This window comes from Bos grunniens, chromosome 4 (genome assembly GCF_055505025.1).
Source record: "Bos grunniens cultivar Pamir isolate PY7600 chromosome 4, Bosgru_T2T1.0, whole genome shotgun sequence".
NCBI classification, from domain to species: Eukaryota; Metazoa; Chordata; class Mammalia; order Artiodactyla; family Bovidae; genus Bos; species Bos grunniens.
Window position 1 is genome coordinate 109,444,730 of NC_141168.1, and position 14,489 is coordinate 109,459,218.

The 14,489-nt window shown below is 40.4% G+C and overlaps 1 protein-coding gene across 1 annotated transcript in view; it reads left to right on the plus strand.

The window, feature by feature from the left end:
* Positions 1 to 10,902: 10,902 nt before the first annotated feature.
* CALCR (calcitonin receptor) overlaps positions 10,903 to 14,489 on the plus strand; it is a 109,890-nt gene continuing 106,303 nt past the window's right edge. The window contains exons 1-2 of the mRNA XM_086397869.1: positions 10,903 to 10,929; positions 11,117 to 11,347. Coding sequence (XP_086253995.1) covers positions 11,318 to 11,347 — 30 coding nt within the window. The 5' untranslated portion in view covers positions 10,903 to 10,929; positions 11,117 to 11,317. The remainder of the gene's footprint in view (positions 10,930 to 11,116; positions 11,348 to 14,489) is intronic.

Consider the following 14,489-nt stretch of genomic DNA (forward strand, 5'->3'; position numbering starts at 1 on the left):
AACTCTATCCCCATTAAACACTAAGTCTCCATTCCTCCTCCCCAGTCCCCCACCCACCTTCCAGGGCCGCTGTCATCTACCAGTGTGCTTTCTGACTCTATGAATTTGACTATTCTAGGTATCTCATATAAGTGGAATCAAACAGTATTTGTCTGTACCTAATGTAAAGTGGAATGCATTTTTAAGGTTAACTTAATATATGTCCTATAAATATACACACTACTGTGTATAAAATAGATAATTAATGACAACCTATGGTATATCACAGGAAAAATAAAAAGTCACATCAGTTTATAAACCACTCCTCCTCATCAGATCCTAGATAATGACTGGAGGAGGTAAGTTGCAAAGAGAATTACAGTCTCAATTTAAATGCCATTGAAAATAAAAGAAAGATTAGCAGATACAACTAATATTTCTAACATGGAAAAACTACTGGGGAAAAGGAACCAGAATGTTAATGTTGCTTATCTCTGACTGGTCAAGTTACAGGTGGTTTATTTCTTCCTTTTTAATCTTCTAAATATTCTCCAACAAACATTTATTGCTTTTGAAAACAGGAAAAAAAATGTATATTTCAAGTTCCTGAAAAAACTCGATTTAATAAAGAAAACAAGTAGGAGACTGAAAAATATGAGAAAAATCAACATGGCACAGAAATTAAAAGCAAATAATAGACCAACAATTTTCTTTTATCTGCAAGAAAGGAAGGCAACAAAGATGTGGCTACCCAAAGAGCAAATGATTTTCCTTTGGTTTGTTTTAGAGCTCCAATCCAATTAACCTTCCAGTTTCTTATTCTCTGAGCCTTTGAACCTCAGTTTTCTCGTCTGTGAAACTGCACCCATCCCTCAGTACAGAAGATTGATGTGAAAGCACCTGGATTTCCATTTCTAGCAAATGAATAATCAGTTCCAATCATTATAATAGCAGATTTCAAATAACTCATGAAATGCAATGTGGCCACTGAGCAGTCATGTTGAGTGGGGAACAAAGATGAATGGGAAAGTCTCCCTTGCACCCAACGATGTCACAACTGAGTTGGGAGGATTAGAAATTTACCTGAATCGCTCCCGTGCAATGTTCCTCATCACAGAGGAACAGAGTACAATGGAGTTCAGAGGCAGATTAAGAACAGTTTTTCAGGACAGAGTATTACAGTGTAAAGATGTAAAGAAACACTCTGGCAAGGGGAGTAAAAATGCTGAATTCTAGAGTTGACTGTGCCGGTAGCAATGTGGCACAGGATAGGGTTACAAACCCTAAGTTTCGGATTCATCATTTTTCCAATTAGAAGGATTTTCCCAGATGATCTCTAAGATAACTTCTGCTTTTATAACAAACACTTATAAAGTGTTTTATGTGAGAACTGACCTTCATAGCTACAGATAAAAATTGTGCATGTGTGATATAGTATAAGGGTATACGTATGTTTAATCCTCATAAACATGAAGATACAAATAGAATGATGATTGTTCCCATTTTTCAGCTGAGGAACTGAAACACAGATAGTGAAAGTAAGTTGCCTAAATCCTAAAGTCACATAACTGGAATTCAAATCTAGGTAGTCTTGAGGCAGTACTGTTTGAGTGAAGCCTTGAAAGAGTTTTAGGGTTATTTTTTTAATAATAAAAAAGAAATGAGTTTCATGGAGACTCACCATGAACAAAGGCAGAGAAGTGGGGGAACAAGAGAGATTTAGGGAAGCAGCATGCAGTCCTGGAAAGGGTGACCTTTGTATCTAAATACTAGAGTTGGAGTATTTATTCATTTTGTGATACTGATAAAATTACATAGATGCTCTAAGCTTTAATTATCTGTAAAATAAGGATAATAATATGTTCCCTGTAGGGTTGAAATGAAAATCAAATAAGATAGTACATGTAAAATGCTAAACACGGTGACAGGCACACAATGTGTACCTAATACATGGGAGCTATTACTACAAATGAATAGCCTAGTTTGGGCAAAGCATGTCAGGATAAGATGAGAACTGGACAGTAATTGGCTACAAAGGTACAACTTGGGAAGATTTTGAATGCCTGAACAAGTTTAGGTTTTTTAATCGAGTCACATAAAGTTTGTAAGGAGGGAATTTTTGTATGTTGACAGCCAATATTAAACTTGAGTTTCTTGAGCATTCACCTGATGGTAGGAGGAATATGATAGTGAGGGGTCCTGGGCTAAATAATAAAGATATATGGAAAATAATCTACATCCATTTACAAGGATACTGGCTCTGATTTCCCAGTGTATGGGACTGTTGAATTTTCAGGGTAGAAATATATTATTATATTTTAGAAGTGTCAATTTCTTAAGGGCTAAAAGTATAGAAAAATATTATTAAATAGAAAATACCTGAACTGCCTTTATTCATTTATCATCCAAAGTTCAATGTCCAATCTAGTGACTTCTCACTGTGAGAAAATGCATATGTGACAGAAAGAAAACATAAACTAAATAAAAAGAAAGAAGTCATAATTCAACCTACTTGGACAGTTACAGATTAAAAATGAATGTGAGGACTTCCCTGATGACCCAGTGGTTAAGACCTCGCCTTCCCATGCAGGGGATGCAGGCTTGATCCCTGGTCAGGGACCTAAGATCCCACTTGCCTCGTGGGATCTTTTTTGGCCAAAAAAGCCAAAAAACATAAAACACTGCTACCAGAAGCAATAGTGTAACAAATTCAATAAAGACTTTGAAAATGGTTCACGTTAAAAAAAAAAAGAAAGAATGACTGTGGAATCGGTCAATTTCACCAAAAACTAATCCATGCATTTACTGAAAATAGATTATATACCTTACACTTTGCTAAAGGCTTCATGTGTTTATTTCAATTAATCCCTAAAGCATACTCACAATTAAGTATTTTATTATTGCCATTTTTTAAGTGAGAAAACTGAGATTCAGAGACATTAGTTTGCAAAAGTACACAGAGATATTAAACGACTTGAACCTGAATTGAAAACCAAGATTTGCTGCTCTTTTATTTACTGAAGCCGATACCAGCACCTTCACTAACACTTTCACCCGCATCTCAAGCACTGTGGTACTAGCGCAACACCAACACTCCCACTATGACCATTATGACTTCCTCTACCTCTGTTACCACTGTCATAAGTACAACCACCACCAACAAATCACCACAAGTACCAACACCATCCCCATCACCACGACAACCATCACAGTCACTAGCACCACCACTACCATTATCTACTTCCATTATCACCATGGCCACAACCATCATGGGCGACGCCAGCACAGGTAATCACCATCACCGTCATCATGACCACCATCACTCCCACCATCTCCATCACACTAACAACAATCGCCATCCAGTCATCGCCCCTATTGCCACTATTACCAGCATAACCATCTCTGCTCCCACCACCCCTGTTTCCTCGACACCGTTACCCCCACAGTCACCAGCATCAGAAGCCTCATCCCCAACACCAACACTGATTCCAAACATCTCCACCACCAACACTCCCTTCTGCCTCCAAGGAAGACTAGCTGCTTTAAAACCAAATATCCTCCCAAGGAAAAATGACTGATGTCCATAATATCTCCCAAGAGTAAATTTCTTTCCCAGCTTCCTCCTACACAAGAGTCATGTCTTCAGCAAAAACACCCCTCTCCCAGAACATTGACCTCAGTACTTCTACTACAGATAGTTGCTAAAATATTTTTAAGATCAAGAAAACCAGAATTAGTTCTATTCTCCATGGTCCTGCAGTAATGTATTTTATAGCATAAAAATATTTCTAAGTTTTGAAGGAGTGAAGTTCATAAAATGACGTGCATATTTGAAGGGAATGTTTCTAAAGCTTATTACTTAAAGGATAATCCATAAACCAGCATGTGGGCAGGGAAGCTTGTTAGAAATTCAGAATCTCAGGCCCCACCCCATGTGATAAATCAGAATCTGCATTTTAACAAGATCCCCAGGTGATCTGTGCCACCTTAAAATTTGAGAATCACTACCCTAAATCTCATAATTCTGCCATTCTGCATAAAACAGTGGGTGACGTTTGTCCATTTTTTTAAAGAGCTCAACACAGCCTCATTAGAAACATAAAAATATTTATTTTTAAATGATAGTATAAAAATAAGTAATAGTATAGAGCTGTTTTCAAGTAGCTAAGAATCTAGCTGGCTGATCACTGAGTAATGAAAATAAAAACTGATATTCTTTCGTAGAGGAAGGCACACTGCAATACGTAGGAGAAACTTTGAGTTATGGAAAAAAAGAATATCAGAAAAGGGTTAAAAAACAAAGCAAAATATGAGCAGAAAGAAACAATAACAGAGAGAAAGCATCCTTTAAATAGAACAGGAATAAAGAGGACATGGAAAAATGCTGCCCCCCTTTGAAGTAGAAAAGACAAGCCCGGTAAATGGTGATGCTCAAGTGACAGAGGTTTAATGAGGTTCTGAAGATGTGATTTTCACTCCCCCCACCAATATATATGTATATAGTAATCAGTTTGGTACTCTGTAGTCAATTTTTACAAAAGATAGCCTCAGTGACAAGGGTAGTTTAAGAATCACCCCAGAGATGAAGCACCTGATATCTCACGGTCCTCTCTCTCTTTGAATCCCGGTTCTTCCTCATGGTGCCTTCTCTTTATACTAAAAAACGCCTTTCTCTTTCCAGTTTCCACCTTTGAAACATGTGTGTTCCCTTGTCATCATCTTCCTCTCTGAGTAATATACTTGATTAAAAACAATTTCGGAAGTATTTATAGATGCCTACCAGGGACCCATTCTCCCATCATTTAAAATCACAGTATTTTAGGATATTGGAGAGACCCACCTGATGCAAAGGAGTCCTGTTTCCCATATAAACTCTCTCCCTTAGGAACTAATGCCTCTGTTCTCTTTCTCCATCTCCTCCGGCCAGCCAGGGTGGATGCAAGTGGACAGCAAATTCCAAATTTTATCAAAATATTTTCATACATTTAAAGTCTCAATTTTAGCAACAGGGTCCACTATGTCTCTATTTTTATTTTGCTTTAAGAATACCTCTTCTCAGTGTTTTATGCTGATTCCATTTTTTTCTATCCTTTAAGTGCCCAGTCATGCAAATTATCATCAAAATAACATTTTTGCTTAAGCTACGAACTGGAAAGAATCTGTTGTAAATGTCTAAACACAATATCCAAAGAAAAGTTGTCTGGACAATATATTCTATTGTAACATGATTTTATTTATGTATGTTTACCATGTAATTTAAAATGTCACCTCTTATTTAAACTTAAAGAAAGGAAAACTCTATTTCTGGGGGCATGTATAGGCTTTGTGTTTGCAACAGTCACCCACCCACATCAGAGTCTGTTAGAGCCAGACTATTAGATTTCAGGGTGACGATAACTAGTAAAAACAAATCTCTTCCCAGGCAGAATTAATCCCCTCTTTTCTGAGCTCCCAGGGCAGTGGAACATACTTCTGCTACAGATCTTTGAATTATTATTAATTGTTTAAATGGTCTGACCCCTCTATTAGAGGGGTCACAGGACTATATCCTGTGCCTAGAAGGCAAAAATCTACTCTAATTCAGATGGCTAGGTGTTCAGTTTGGAGTTGGCTGAAACATTATTTTTGGGAAAAAAAATTCTGTCATTTAAAAATATGTGACTCTGTACAGAATTGCTTATTAAGATGATCTTACAAATATATAAAATATATATATATATTTAAAATATATATCTATATCTGTGCTGAACAGTTACTGAATTAAGGCCAGTCAAATATATATTAAGCCAGTCAAATGCATATATAAGCCAGTCTAACATATTAGACTGCCTATGTTAGAATCCAGGCTCCATGGTCAAACCATTAAATATCAGTATCTGCGTCTCTCTACAAATGAGAATAATAATCATACGCACTTCCCAGAGTTAAAATGAGAATGCACTGAGAGCTTAGCATACAGCAGGTGATTGGTGTTCATTAAAGCAAATTCAATAAAGCTATTGATTTTTCATCAGAAAATATAAAACCAAGAATCATAGATATTAAAGGTAAATTTTGCTTTAGTTTTGAGGGAAGTTGTATATTCTCTTGCATTTTAGCACTCTGTCAACATATCCAGAGACAATCCAGGCCAAAAGTCTAGCACCATGTTAGGGTTTGCTCCTAATTTAACTTCATACGGACCAGCCCCAAAATACCAAAAATTACTGCTCCCTGTCCCACTTAGGGCAAGTCAAATACTTCCCGTTTGCCAGGTTCCTGATCACAAATTAAATACAATTAAATTACAGAGAGTCATTTACATGTATACACACACACACAATCACAAAAAGAATATATTCCAGATCCTAGTGGTACTTATTTTCATTTAACAAGGACTGAAGCGACACCGTATGAGGATTTTACCGGGGAGCTCAACGTGGCCAGCTCCGTCTTGCTCACATCGCAGCTCGAGGTACTCGTGCCTGCCTGTTGGTGCTCTGCCTCTGATCTTCCTAGTATTGTCAGTATCTGGAATCAACAACTTACTTCTTATTTTGTTGACTATATAGCTCCATCCTCCCATAAGAACATAAACATTTTGAACTCAAGTATTCATTATTTATCAAATGAATTAATAAATAAATGCATGCATCATTTGCCTCTGCAGTTTTCCTCCTGGATTCTGAATTTCTCTGCAGAATTCTCACTAGAAACTAGGAAATAGCTGGATATTTCCCAACTTTAGCAGACATGGGGCAAGAAGTTTCTACTGCCACTTAATGGTGTATGTCCCCACCATCTCCTCCTAACGGGAGCTAGTCATTCATAAAGTTAACAGTTAACCCAGGTAAAGTTTGTGTAACTACAATCTGGAAAGACACTTCCTAGTTTAAGTGAAATTTGTTTTTTCTCTGCCAGGAGACTCAACTGTGTCTGCAGAGCAACACAACTCTGCTATACCCTTTGAAAGATGAAGAGGGAAGAGACACAAGTGCATTGTCTCCTATTTCCGGAAAAGACACAGAAAATCAAAGCCGGAGACTACCCTACCCGAGAGAGAGCTTGATCTATCAGGTGGAAGTTCAAATTGTTTTAAAAAGAAAATATTTGTTTTTCATTAAGGTGAATTATTCTTCTCTCTGTCATGATGAGGTCTATAAAGCTGTGAAGGGTAATTATATAAAGGATAATTACCAGCTGTTGTCTATTTGGAAGGAAACTTAAAAGAGGAAGAAACAGACATCCTCAAATAGATTGTGGGTTCCTTGAGGGTAAGGGCTACATATCGTATTTTGGGGGTTCCCCCATGGGTAGATAGGCCAGTGTGTCATGACATAAGGTAATATTGAATATGCAGTGAATTGTGTGTTGAGGGACTGGGTTGTATTTCAAGGTAAGGAAAAATTTGTTGTTTGGGGTGTTAAACTAGGAATTGGGTTCCTGAGAGAGGCCAGAAATCTTCTCTAAATTTCTGTTCAAAAAAGAATAAACTCAAATGCAGCTATCCTGATAAGTGATTTTTCTTCCAAATATAACAAAATGCATACATTTTTATATGCATGACTTTTCTCAGTCCCTCCAAAATGTGACCTTCCCTTACATAATCATATTTAACAAGAACAAGCTTTAGTAGAGTTAGTTTTTAATAAAAGGCAATCTTCCTTTCACTCACAGCAATTCAAAAATTTCATGATTTTATGGAAAAGTCAGTGGAGTCTAAAACCATAAATGGCATTAAAGTGATACAGCCAGAATCCTGGTTTTGCGGAAGAGAAACCTTGTTCTGAAGACACAAGGTTGAGAGGTCACTCAGCTCTCTATCTTTTTTTAAAAAAGAGGAAAGGGGACAGAAGGAAAGGGGCAAAGTCTCGTAAAGACAGAGAATTTAAAAGTCACAGGCAATCGGAGAAAACTTCAGAAATGTTTATCACATTTTAAGATGCTTATTTCTTGAATGCCCTTTTGATTAACTAATCTTATTTGAAGGCTTATTTGCAAATATAAGATATTCCATTTGAAGTGTGGCTTATTATAAACAAGTATCTTAAGATAATTTTGATTGTGAGAAAAAGAAATATACTTTACTTTGTATCTCAGTACACACACACAGACACAAGTTTCTTGCTCACACCTGTCACAGGAGATGAACTCTGTATTTTCTATTCTACTTCATTTTTTAAATGTAGCTTGTGCCTCCTAAATTGGTTTCAGAACCCTATAACGGCCTCACAGTATTTCTAAAAACACTGCCGAGTCCCCTTATCAGACCATCCCCAGGTTAACACCCACCCTCCAAGGGTCTACAGCACTGTATCTACTTTAGAAAATATTTTGACAGTGTTCAGACAGCAATAGAGTTAAATCTCTGTAAACGCCAAGTGCTTCTAACAGGTGCAACCCCCTTTGGCACTCAATAAATGTCTGTGTCCAACGGTCAATTTTATCCTCTTGAGAGGCCAGAGAGCCTCATCTTTGATCCCACTTCTCCTATTTCGTCTTCCCTGAAATTTACCTACAGAGAACTCTCTTATTTTCCTCCAATATTGTCTCTAATTACAATTAGCACCTGAATTCATCTGGGTCCCTTATGCTTATACCACACACAGTTGGACTTATTTTATAAAACACTCATGCCATTTTCTCACTAATTCTTAGACTTCTGTTTTGTCTCTCTAAGTTACAGTTAAGGGTCTTAGACACCTTTGGTAGCTTTATAGAACCAAGCACCATCCTGCTCAGAATACCAGTTGCCAGTCGGTGATAATGGATGCCCGAGGATAAGCCTACAACAGAAGACTCTCCCTGTGCTTGCTTGATAACACTATGCTGAGGACCGCAACACCCTCCGCTTAGCAGAAACTCTTACTGATTCAATGTTGTTGCCACGATTTGGGCTACAATAGGGAAATGCTCAGTGCTTGGCCCCCAGAAGTTGACCATAAGGGATACTCAGACAACTTTAATAATTTTCTGCTTGTTTGCACTGGCAGAAGGTAGTGAATGTTATGTAAGAGACGTGTCAAAGGAGGGCATGGTCAGGTAGGTGTCGGCTGGTCAGCCCCAGATGGTTAGCGGGGGGCTATTGAACCCAGGAAAAAGTCAAAGCACAGAGGGAATATTCATATCTACGTCCAGAATTCAGATTTCTTGTACAGGTCTTGTTTGTATTACTGTGTGTGTGTGTGTGTGTGTGTGTGTTCCTTTGCAAGATTCCTCTCCCAGTGGTCCAGCTACCTTTCCCAGTCATATTTTTTACTGGTAAATACATCATTCCCAGTTAGGTCCTCAGAATGAAGGGACTGTGGGATAGTCCCCTGCACTGGGGTGGTGCTGTAGGGTTTGAATGCATGGTGAGTCACACACAGCCCTCTGGGTCACCAGACTGGAGGTGGCAGCACGAAGGGGGGTGGGTTATGGAGGGGAGAAGGAGCCTGGAAAAACAAAACCCCTAATAAGGTCTGCCTTACCCCAATGAACCCCTAATAAATCTGTCCCTGGACTCTCTCTTCCCCCTGAAAACCCCCAATCAAATGAATTTGGGGTGCCCGAAGTCCCCCCGGAGGGTGGGAAATGGGAGTTCAAATTAGGACAGAAACACACGCACCTTTTGCCTATAGTGTAATCTCTCCAGGGAAGGGATGAGAGAACAGATGGGCGCAGGTTGCAGTCCCATTCACAGGGTACCGCTGACGCCTGAGTGCTTGGGAGCAACTCGGACTGTCCCGGAAAGTGTGCTGTGTTGCTGTCTGGCTTTCTTCCGTCCTATTTGGTTGCTGTTGCCGTTAGTTCTTTTGCTGAGTGCGGTAATGTTAGTAACCTGGACGGTCCACGGCCACTTCGATGTCCCGGGACACGGCGGGATGTTGCTTTCTTAGCCCAAAGTCCCTTGAACAGAGTTAGGAGAAAAAAAAAAAAAAAAAAACAATATCCACGGCTTCCTTGCTCTATCCAGCGGTGGGCAAAAGGATGCTGAGGGCTGTGCGTCCTTGGAACCAACTTGCCCACCTCTCAGAGCGCTCCCGCCAGCCGGAGTAGTGCCCAGCCTGGAATCGGGTTGTCCTAGGCTCTTCCTGGCATCAGAGGCTTTGGGAGTGGCTGGGGGTTGGGGGAGAGAGGCACTCGAGACTCCGGTCTTCCTCACTTCCTCACTCCGGGTAAGCCACTGTGCCCACCAGCAGCCCCCCGTATGAAGGGCGCTTTTCCTCTAATCCAGCCTGCGCTTTCAGCTCTGCACAGCTGCCCCAGTCTGAACGCTCTGCCCGCACTTTCCGGACCCCCACTGCCTCTCTCCTTACCCCAGCTCCTTCCCCGGCTTCCTCTCAGGACCCCAGTGCCTAGCCCACCGTCTCCCCATCCACCTCCATCTCACTTTCACCACCTCGCCCACTAGGGACCCTCTCTCCGCAGGCTCCCAGGTGGTGCTGTCCCCTGAGCAGTGGCTGAAGGAGCCGGGGTGGCACGGTCTCCAGGGGTGGGTTCTTTTGGAAACTCGCCCCTGCGGAATTGGCATCCTCTGGGGTAGGGGGACAAGGCTCCCCAAATGCTACCTCCGTCCCCCAGCCCAGACTGTTGCCCCCTCCTCAAGGACTAACTCGGGTCCCTCTCAGGCTCTTCGTGTTTACGCCGCCTTTCACTCCGGGGGGCTCGTGGGGTGAGCCCCTCGCCGGGAGCGGCGGCGGGCCCAGCCCCACTCGCGGACCAGGGGGGCAGGGGGCTGTTGCGGAGGCGCTTGGAGCTCTCCTGCTCCCCCTCCCTTTCCGGGGACAGGAGCGGGCTGACGGGGGCGGGAGGGTTCGGGGACAGGGGGGGCTGGCGCTCATCAATTCCGCTGCCACCTCCTCTGCTTCCACGGGGGGGTGGAGGGGGACGTGGAGGCGGGCCGGGTAGGGCGGGGGAGCGGGCAGGAGAAGACTTAAGTAGGCAGAAGTTTGCGCCCAGCTCACTGCTGGAAGGGAAGGCGCCGGGAAGGTGAGCCTCCTGGACTTTGGGGAGGTTGGAATCAAGCACGGGGATAAGGCAGTTTGCCTCTTAGCCTATAATACAAGCTGGGGTTAGGGGTAAACTCTCACTTAAAGCAGAATTAAAGTGTCAGGAAATCAGGAGAGGGACGAGACAGAGAGCGCTCCGGACTAACGCGTAGTTTTCTCTCCACTAGGACGGCCAGCCCCCCAGGCTCTGGGTGGGCTGCGCCGCGCCGCTCTCGGACCTTCCTGGGTCGGAGAGGTGCTCACGCACCGTCCGCACCGCACCCAGCGGCGGCCGGCCGTCTCCAGCTCAGGAGATGCCCGCTGGAGCCTGAGTTCCTGAGCCTCTGGAGCCACCACCTGCGAACGCCCTTGGCTTCTACCCAGCCACCATGGAGAGCAACTCCGAGAAAATAATCCAGGTAAGGAGGGTCTTGGAATGAGAGGGATTTATTCCAAGCTCTAGGATGTTCCGGGGTATGGTGGAGATGCACTAGGTACCTTGGGTTTTGATTGCAAAACTGCAGTTTGATTGCGATGTTTGAGGGTCTGATTAGGGTCGGCTTAGTCTCAGTCGCCTCTCCTTACCCTTGATTAAAGCAAAACTAGTTGTCCTGGGCAGGTGCTGAAACTCAGGGTGTCATGTTGAAGAGTCCTCTGATTGTGTGTGAGTTTTACTCTGCTGTTAATATCAATTTCCCTTAAAAGTTTCATTCTTCAGCTTCCTGAGTCTGAAAAATTACCCAATGAGGGGCTGAATGCTGTGGATTTTTTCTAAGAGATGTTTATTACCTAACAAACAGATGATACTGGCATCTACACGCTGTGTCTTGGTTGTTCTCGATATTGGTAATGAGCCCAGTGGTCAATGGAGTTACTTGTTAAGTCATGTTTTACAGAGAATTATTTTCAACAATCATTTATGCATAGCAGCCATTCTTCACACCTATTAGGAAAAATATGTTGTGTGCATAGTTTCCAAAAGGGTACTCTTTCTTTCATGATGCTCTTTCCAAGGCCGGGTGAAAGACTTCAAGAAAAGCTCTAACATATTAGTTCTATCTTCCCGAAACATTCATTTTCCTTGTGGTCCAAGGAAATCCAGTCAAAGTCAAAAATTAACAATCCAGTTAGCTTTTTAACCCATTATTCAGGCTATATTTTGCAGAACTGTCTAAGAAAATTTCCGTCTGAAAGCTTTAACCTAATATTACATAGTACTTGCAAACTAGAAGGCAGGGTTCCATCGCCGATCTTCAGGAGACCCTGACTGCCGTAGTTAACCTGAACCAAATCATCTATTCGAGGTTATTTGTTGCATTATTGGGTGATGGGAAGTGAAATGTTCAAAATAAACCAAAGTGTGGCCACGTAGTTTCTGAAGCTAATCTTTAGAAAGCAGAATGTCTAAGTTTGAGTGTGTCTTAAATGGTAATAGAAAAACAAATGGTCCATGTATTTGGGCAACCTTCGCTTACCATTAGAGACAATGGTAGGAATGGCTTTAGTGTTGTGGGATTTTAGTGGTTTTAGTGTTGTAGGAATGGCTTGAGTGTTGTGGGATTTATAAAGTATCATTTGTAATAGCATGTTGGTAGCCTAGTCTGTGTCCAGTTGGAACCCAGCTTTAAAAGGTCAGAACTGCTGGTTTTCTATGCTGGCATTATGAGAGGGTCTAAGGTGATTAGCTTTGCAAAACAGCTTTGCAGTTGAAGTCAGTATTCTCAGTGGGCACTCATTTCTACTCAGTATTTTAACATAAGTCAAAACATCCATTGGTCGGGGTTTGCTTTGGTTCCATGCCTCTAATCTACAGTTAATTTCAGAAACTATAGCCACAAGAATAATAGTCAATCCTTGTAAAGTACTCTAAGGTTATTTATTGACCATACCGACATACCCAATATGGTAAACATGAAATCCTTATTATAAGTTATTCATAAGAACATATAAATAATCTTAGAGTTGTTTTGTTTCATGATGCTCGAAGTCAAAGAAAACTCTATTCTTAGTGAACTTCTCAGATTCTTTCAATGTTGACATGAATGAAAATATTATCTACTGCTGGTTTTTATTAGAGTAAAAATGAAATGGAAATAAGAGACTGGTGATGTGTTCAATGATAACCTAAACCAGTGTTCTCAACTCAGGCTGCAAATTAGAATCAATGGGAGAACTTGCAAAAAAAAAAAAAGGATGCCCAGACCCTATCTCAAACCAATTAAATCAGATTATCTGATGAGGGGGTTTACATTGTGATGGCTTCTTTAACGTGATTGTAATCTGCAGCCATGGTTGGGAACCACTGACCGAGGCGGTTCCCGTCGGGTTTGGTAGAGTCGGGTTATGTCGGAGAGTCTTGGAACATAAATGCCATATGTTCTATTGTGGGTCTAATTTTATTTTTAATATTTATAACCTGATATCCCAAATAGAAGAAATATATATTTTTTCCACTGTTGATCGTAGATGTTTAAACCATAATGGTTTCTGATTAAAAAAAAATATTCTTTTTTTTCTAAAAAACAATCTATTGAGTCTGAAGCTTATCTGACTGTCCAGAAAATGGTTTAATAAATTAATTCTAGTTTTAAGAGCTACGGGAAACAATGTTTTACCAAATACAGAATTTGATCTCATTTTTGCTAAGATCTATATGATGTGTAATATGCAAATATGTACCCTTTTGAAGGCAGAAAAGAAGAAAATAGTACCGTGTTTCTCGGCACACCAAATAGCATAACCCGGGTGCCGACTATAGTCTAGTATTTTCACATAAATTATTTTCTTTAAAGCTTACAATAGCCTTGTGAGGTACCAGCTTTTCTTTTGATTTTACCTATAAGGAAATTAACTCATTAGGTTAATGAACTTGTCCAAAGCCACAAACTGAGTAAATCTAATATGTGTTTGAACCCTGGTCTTCTTCTAAGTTCAGTGCTGTTATAAAATATAGTTAATACATATATTTATATATGTACATCTATTTAATTTAAAGACAGCATTTTTCACAAAGCAGTATTAAGAACAGATTCTGACAGGGCTCTCCTTGAGTTTCATGCCTGACTCTACCATCTTCTAGAAGAATCTGTATGGTTTGCGGCAAATTATATAACCTTTGCGTATCTTAATTCTCTTCATGAAATCAGGTTTTTCTAATGAGAATTAAATGAATTAATGTTGTAAATCACTTTGAGTAGGTGCTTGGTACATAGTAGGTTCTATGTAAGTGCTATATTTTTTAAATGTCATTTATTCAAAAAATATTTGTGATTATTTATGATATGCCAAGCATTCCATTAAGCCTGAAGGTACCTTGACCTGTCCTCAAGGTCAATAGAGAATGACCAATACATAAGTAATATTCCACTCAGGTATGAGATTTTACTCAACTTTAATTATAATTAAAAGCATTATTTTATGTGACCACTCTGTGCTTTTCAATATTGATATGACCTTATAGAGGTCTATATAATAAGTATTACAAAACAAATTACAAATGAGTATTACAAACCAAGTGACAATATTTTGTGTTGTCACCATGGTATTAACTTGTTATTAATT